The sequence below is a fragment of the Ruditapes philippinarum genome, unplaced genomic scaffold, assembly GCF_026571515.1.
Source record: "Ruditapes philippinarum isolate M1 unplaced genomic scaffold, ASM2657151v2 ctg23695_1_1_1_1, whole genome shotgun sequence".
NCBI lineage: Eukaryota > Metazoa > Mollusca > Bivalvia > Venerida > Veneridae > Ruditapes > Ruditapes philippinarum.
Window position 1 is genome coordinate 1 of NW_026866132.1, and position 7406 is coordinate 7406.

At 31.6% G+C, this 7406-nt stretch overlaps 1 protein-coding gene and 1 long non-coding RNA gene across 5 annotated transcripts; both read right to left on the minus strand.

Moving 5' to 3' along the window:
* Positions 1-958: 958 nt before the first annotated feature.
* On the minus strand, positions 959-6917 carry LOC132731421 (uncharacterized). Of its 4 annotated transcripts, none has more exons than XM_060717603.1 (3): positions 6543-6894; positions 1853-1998; positions 959-1143 (listed from the first exon to the last, which is right to left on the minus strand). In XM_060717603.1, the coding sequence occupies exons 1-3, from the start codon at positions 6611-6613 to the stop codon at positions 980-982; spliced, it is 381 nt and encodes a 126-aa protein (XP_060573586.1). In that variant the 5' UTR covers positions 6614-6894; the 3' UTR covers positions 959-979. The 4 variants fall into 4 exon arrangements, 2 of the variants coding, with proteins under 2 accessions (XP_060573586.1, XP_060573587.1); XM_060717604.1 differs by having other exon boundaries at positions 6400-6883; XR_009625885.1 differs by lacking the exon at positions 1853-1998 and having other exon boundaries at positions 6543-6917.
* LOC132731423 (uncharacterized) lies at positions 2124-3994 on the minus strand. Its single transcript, XR_009625886.1, has 3 exons — positions 3862-3994; positions 3357-3431; positions 2124-2794 (listed from the first exon to the last, which is right to left on the minus strand). It is a non-coding gene; the product is annotated as an uncharacterized LOC132731423 (long non-coding RNA).
* Positions 6918-7406: the final 489 nt, after the last annotated feature.

A 7406-nucleotide genomic window follows, 5' to 3' on the forward strand; every position in this document is an offset into this window, starting at 1 on the left:
AAACGCGGCTAAACTGAACGTCAAATTTCACACAATTTAAAATTTACAGTATTCTTTCCATTTTTTCAAATACTTTTCAGCGTAAAAGGATAAATTTTAAAATCAGCTTAAAGGGAAAAATAATTTCCGTTGAATGCTTTAGAATTTAAGACAATTGTCCGCCAATGGCGTTGAATTACCCGTAACAGTTGCCAAGGATACACAACAACTTCATGTTCAAAAACGGGCTTTGATGGTCAGCTTTGACGCCGTGTGTACAAAAATTGGCTGGAACTATTGAAATAAAATCAACGGAACCTAATCAGAAATATGGTCAACTTTCTGCATGCCAATTTTCAAGACGCAACTAGAAAGTTCGCAAAGTGTCGCTTTCTACCTTAAAGTTTTTTAATTACTATCTTCCTCTCCAAAAATATATTGGTACCCTATACCGCCCTTAATTGTGGTTGACCTCGACCCAAAGTATTATAAATCTATTATTTATGTTTGTTTATGTTGTGTTTTTTTATCATTTCAACTTCACAAGCTTTTGATTCTATATGTAGATTCATTGAGAATTTTATAAATGACATATAATATTGACTGAAACTCAGAAAAGTTTTTCCTTTTATACTTTTTAATTAAATATTGAGAAATATTGATGAATGAAATGCGTATTTTCATTTTCCGTATTTTCACTGCTGTTAAGCATATTTTCCGTATTTTCTCTGCAGTGAAACATATTCAGCCAATATACAAAATTTAAGGGAAATTCTTTTTAAATGTGATATCAGAAAGAGACAAATGTATATAATAAACAGAAAATTCAATAAATAACTTTGACAAGCTGGCATTTGCAAGTTGAACATATTATACCTGTATATTGTGAAATAAACCTTTATTATGAATACAAATTCTTGCATATCAGACTGGCGTTTCCGTTAGTTTTACCATGCCGGAAATTTTATAATATGGATTTTAAAGAAAATGACATGAGAAATTAATTTATACCAAAATGCTGAGCCTCTAAAATTGTAAAAGAATCTGTAGCCAGAAGACAATGATACTTCTCGTCTTTTGCCCTCATCTGCAGACACAGTTTCTCCAAAATCACCTTTATTCCTCTTTTTTCTTTATTCTTTACTCCTGTTTTGACACCTCTTCCTGCAAGATTTATTTTTAAAGTTATTAATATAAATTTGTTCTAACAAACCTGCTATAATAAACATTTTTAAGAAAGCAAGTTTATTGGCTTGCAGCCATGGCTGCAAGCCCATTTGTTTAAGTTACGGTTGTAATGATATAAATTTTCATTGAAAATAAAGATAAAGAATTTAAAATATAATGGAATATGGTAGAATATGCAAGAAAAAATATCTGACATATGTTTGCGGTTCAGATCGGAATATCCGTCCCTCGGTCACCCGCCCATGGGCGGTAACTCGGCAAGCCTCGTTACCGCCCAATAGGCGGATCACCTCGGGACGGATATTCCGATCCGAACCGCAAAATATGACAGATATTATTATTCACAAAACCGTATTAATGTAAAAGAATACTATTGACCCCCCCTCCCAAAAAAAAGATTCAAACTAGGAGCTCTTAAGCACTAGTCACTCAACCGAGACAGTGGCCTAATCAATAAAACAGCAGAAAAGGACTTATGAGGTTGGCTTAAATACATGAAGAGTACCATGAAAACCCAGGAAAGATCAGAATATCTGAACCAAAATGTGTTTTATTCTCAAAAGATAACAGTGTAATTGCTCAGAAAAACTCATTTGATAATTAGTCCATTATAATACAAATCATTCTATGTTTCAGTATTATAATATGGATTTTAAAGAAAATGACATGAGAAATTAATTTATACCAAAATGCTGAGCCTCTAAAATTGTAAAAGAATCTGTAGCCAGAAGACAATGATACTTCTCGTCTTTTGCCCTCATCTGCAGACACAGTTTCTCCAAAATCACCTTTATTCCTCTTTTTTCTTTACTCCTGTTTTGACACCTCTTCCTGCAAGATTTATTTTTAAAGTTATTAATATAAATTTGTTCTAATAAACCTGCTATAATAAACATTTTTAAGAAAGCAAGTTTATTGGCTTGCAGCCACGGCTGCAAGCCCATTTGTTTTCCTGTACGAAATTTTCTGCACGGAAATGGGGCGGAATTCAAAGGCAGATTCCGCCCAGAAAATTAAATTCTCCCCCGAATATACAAGTGTTAAACCATTTGCTTTTGGCACGGATTCCGGCCGGATTCCAGGCGGAAATGGAACGGATTCTGGGCGGAATTGGGACGAAATATGCAAATGAATTGGGCGGAATTTTGAAGCGGAATCTTGGGGCGGAATTTTGAAGCGGAATCTTGGGGCGGAACCTTGGGGCGGAATTTCGGAGCGGAATTGTCAAACAAGATTCTGGGCGGAATTCTAGGACAGAATTTAGGGGGTGGAATTTTATGAGTTTAACATGATCACATAATTATTTTGGGATAAAATTATCAATAATGTATCACATTAAATTTTCTTTCACAAAATTTAATAAAAAAAATATCATATCCTTTAGTCCAAATACAGAATAGAATACCCTACATTCACTATAACACAAACAGTTTTTTTTCTAGCTGTAGGTTTTGGAATCTTAGAATCCAACACTTTGTTGGTTTTTTTTGCAATTATTTTGCTGGAAGTGTTTCAATCATAAATTTGTTTCAAATGTTTCTTATTATTTAAATTACTATTTCTTTAATCCATGTCTGTTTTAAGTCCACTGCCTGTGTTTCCTAGAACTTCTTGTGGTTGTGCTCACCTGTAATAATAAAATTCATAATTAATTAAACAAATATTTTGCAATGAATTGAGCCATGTCATGACAAAACCAACATAATGGGTTTGCGACCAGCATGGATCCAGACCAGCCTGCGCATCCGCGCGGTCTCATCAGGATCCATGCTGTTCGCTTACAATCCCTATTACAAGTAGAGAAACTGATAGCGAACAGCATGGATCCTGATCAGACTGCGCTGAGGCGCAGGCTGGTCTGGATCCATGCTGGTCACAAACCCATTATGTTGGTTTTGTCATGACATGGCTCAATTATGTTTTATTGCAGAATTATATGCAGTTATATCTTATATTTTTTAATAATATCAAATTTTATGTTTCAACAGTATTAAATATTAACTATGCTTATAAAGCATATTCAAAAATAGTAAAGCAACACAGAATCAGTTATTCAAGTGTACAAGTGTTTAAGAATTGCTCTGTATAAGAATTAACTGTCTGCTTTATGTGTGACACTTTTTAATACTGGTTATGTATTTTTCAAGGAAAGATGTTGAATAGTTAAGTATAGAGATTTAAAAATATACCTTTTCAGGATTAATACTGCACATCATTATTAAACACCTGGCATCTCACAGTCAGCACTTAAGTCCCTGAGCAGCCTGCAAATTATGAGTGTAAAATGTAATTTTAGATTGTTCCATAGGAAAGACAACACAAACATGTAAAATAATAAATGATTATGATGACCCTGTTCAACTGTACAAAACTACTGATTGTACCATTTAATTAGTCCTATTTAATCAAATTTATTTAATTTGTTTAATTTCCAGGAAATGCAAAAGATATACTTACATGCTATTTATACAATATAGATTTACACAACCATTATATTAACAAAAAAATCATTGAATAATTTTAACTTGCAAATTATACATGTATTAAAGATTTAAAACAATTATCAGAAAAAAAAACAAATGTATGAAGTTGAAAATACTTAAACAACAATGACCTCTTGTTACAAATTTTAGTTGGCTAATTAGTATTGATAGTCGTCATATAAAATTAATGTAACTAAAAGTTAATAATTACCTGATTATGTTATACATCTCCTTGTCCCATGTTATCATACCAATTACTTTAACACTTTGAGATCTTAAACAAAACTTTACTCCAAAATTGTTAAAATATCAAGTACATCCTCCACTCTTTTTGCTGACCCAGATAGCTTAGAATTCAAAATTCACAACAGCTAGTTTACTGTATAATGGACCGGTCCATCATTATGTAAAACAGGGTTAATTTACTCATCATCTTAACTTTCATTCATTGAATGTAAAAGAAAAATCAAATAACAAATAGATATATATAAATTTTAAAAAACAATTACAAATTTTTGTACAAAAAAAATTGCAATATGTCCTAGACAAATTCTACATATGCAATTTATAATGTTATCTCTCCCCAAAATAATTACATGGAACAACCTGATCTGTTGGAATGGCCAGTCATGCGTAGATGATGGGAAACTGCTGGTCAGTAGAGTTTTATCAGAGCTCTGATCTGTGTAGTGTAAAATCTGGGTGAATATAATCTCAGTGAGAATATACATTGTAGTATTTATTTACCTACGGTAAATAAAAGCAATTATTGGGCATATTGGTTGATCAATTTTAAATAGATTAAAAGGGCATTATATATGAGATTATTTCATGCACTGTTTTGTTTTGTTTATATTTTTTATAACAAAATCATGAATTCTTAGAATTTAAAATGGCAAGCACACATAATCTTGTCCCTATGTGACTGCCCTATATTCTATAGTATATTCAAATTTAAAAAGCATTCTTATTTTAATGTTGCTTTTAGATGATGTCCTTAAATCATATTTAAAATTCATAATACAGTAAATGTATTATAATATAAGCTGTATGAAAAATCTTTATATTATAAACTTAAGCATTTTGGAGGTGAATGTTTTCAAATTCTACACTAAGATTATTACAGTTGTTTTTCAGTACAAAAAATATATATTAGTCTGACAATATATGTTATTAATGCCACATTTTTTATCTAAAAAGAAGGCCTATTTTAATGTCTAAAAAAATAATATATTAATTCTAAAAATACACCTGTAATTATTGGTTCAGCAAAAAAAATAAGTACAGTAGGTAAAATTTCAATGTCTGCAAGTGCAAAAACAGGAGTACAATTATGTTTTGGACATCTTATATGTGAAATTCTGTTCAAGAAAAATGTTTAAGTATAGAATTCCGCCCGTAGTGAAGACTATTCCTACCCAAAAAATTTCAAAGTTGAAAATTCTGTCCAAGATGAAATGTTTAAGTATAAATTCTGCTCAAAATAAAATTCCAGCCGGAATTTTTCTAGTTTTCCGCCCAGAAAAGTGAACAAAATATTTTTCTTGTGAGACAGAATGGCACGGATTTTGCGTTTCCGTCCCTGGTCCGCCCAGAAATCACTGATTCCGTGCCAATTCCGTGCCAATTCCGCCCAGAATCCGTGCCAAAATTTCGTACAGGTTGAAAAAGTTGTTCCGGTAAGGTGGTTTCCTGCTTACATTTGTTAGTGCATGATTGAACGAGACACCAGCTGCAATCGTGCCAATCGCAACTTTTTGGCCCTTTCCGTCACTCTTCGGTTTAATGATTATAGCCGATGTAGTTCCGATTGCAATCGTGACAATTCGGGCGATTCCGTCATACTGCGGAATCAGACGAAGTAATATTACGGAAATCTAAGCTATTTTAGTTACTTCGGTAATCCCAGTTTGTTTATATAAATAGGATTTCTATTTTTACTTGATTTATCGGTTTAAACCGTAATAAATTATAAACGAAATTGTTCCGTTTCAATTCTTTTTCAAGACGCAAAAGTTTGTTTCTTTTATAATTGTTTTTGTCTGTATTACTATTAGTTTTATATACAATCAGGTACGACTATATTAACATATATACCTGATACAATAAAGGATGGTTACGTCTCCAAAGGGTGGTCTTGCTTACCAAATCACACAGAATATTAGTGCATGATCGAGTTATATTTAGATCTAATGAACGCAGTGAGGTAATCTAAAAATAGCCCATGCATATCATTAACCTTACCACGTTAGCGCATCGTATCTGTGGTCGTGTAACATAGTTGATACATGCTTATTAATTGGTACCACGTAACGAAGTATTTTAGTGCAAATTACTTGTCCATAAAGATGCTATATAAATGAAATTAGCAACTGCCAAAACGAATGATTTCTCTGGAAATGAAATGTGCACACTTGTTTCCTTTTTTAGTATGATAGAATAGTTAGTATTTTTATGATTGATTATTTTCTTTATAAGTTTTATACATTATAGAGAATAGATTTCAAATCGTTTTGACAAAAAATATTCGTTTTTACAAAAAAAACAACAACTTTATGATATTCAAATACCGTAATTCAAAAAAAATTGTGATAATAAATTGAAACAAAAAAAACAAAACAATTTTAAAGGGTTGGGATGAAGGCACAACTGTGCAAGCCTTTCCTTTTAAAAGGAAACTTTTTTTTTGGTTCGTATTATTTGATCATCTGATCATTAAATAATATCAATGACAATGTTTCATATCTACCTTGTTAACATTTTTTTTCCCTTAAATTACTTATACCAGAAAACAGCATAGTTCCCAAAAGAAAAAATAGACAGCAAATTCCCATTTCATATCTGCAAAGAGCCCAAAATAACACTGACAATTCCTCAAAAAGCTAAACAAACCAGTATATTATGGATGCTTCCATGATGATAAGTGATATAGGATAATAACCAAGTATAACCACATATTCCATATTCGTACCCAGTTCATTTCGTACTTTTAGTGTTTCACACCTAAATATTATTTATGTACAATTGTTTTCTTTTTTTCAACCTAAAGTAACAAAAAGATCATTGAAGTTAATAATACACGGTTTTTAAGTGTATATTATGCATATTATACATGTTTTCCTGGATAAAAGGAACTCCCAATGTATATTTTGCATCTTATGTAAAATTCCCAATTTGAGTTAAACCATCACAATCTGTCTGGTACTGGCACCATTTCCCCAAAGCAGGGGGTAAAAACACTGCAGGGCCATCTATAAATAATATAATCATTACACTCCTTGAAATGTACATTTTGGTTGACATCAGACAAGAATTCCATCCATTTCAGAAATATTTTTTGAATTAAATTATAAAGGAGATAACATGCATGTACATATATAAATAATTTTTACAAAAATAAATTAAAATACAATATTTTTTTATCGGAACTCAAGAAATTAAATCAATTAAATACATTTACTCTTTTGAAGGAAATTGAAATTAGTTAAAATCAATAACTCAGGTGAGACATTTGTCTAATATGCAACCAGGGTCTTTCAAATCTATTTGAAAGACCCTGATGCAACAGATAGTAGTTTCATTTGCTTTAATGTTCAAGTTTTGCACCTGACCTTGTGTAAAGCCCTTCTCACACAGAACACACAGCTTATACGTTTGGCCACTCATGTAAACCGTACATATGACCGAACCAACCGAGGCCATTCAAGTGTATCAGTGTAAGCTGTGTATGATTTTTGAAAATATTAAAACAATTAT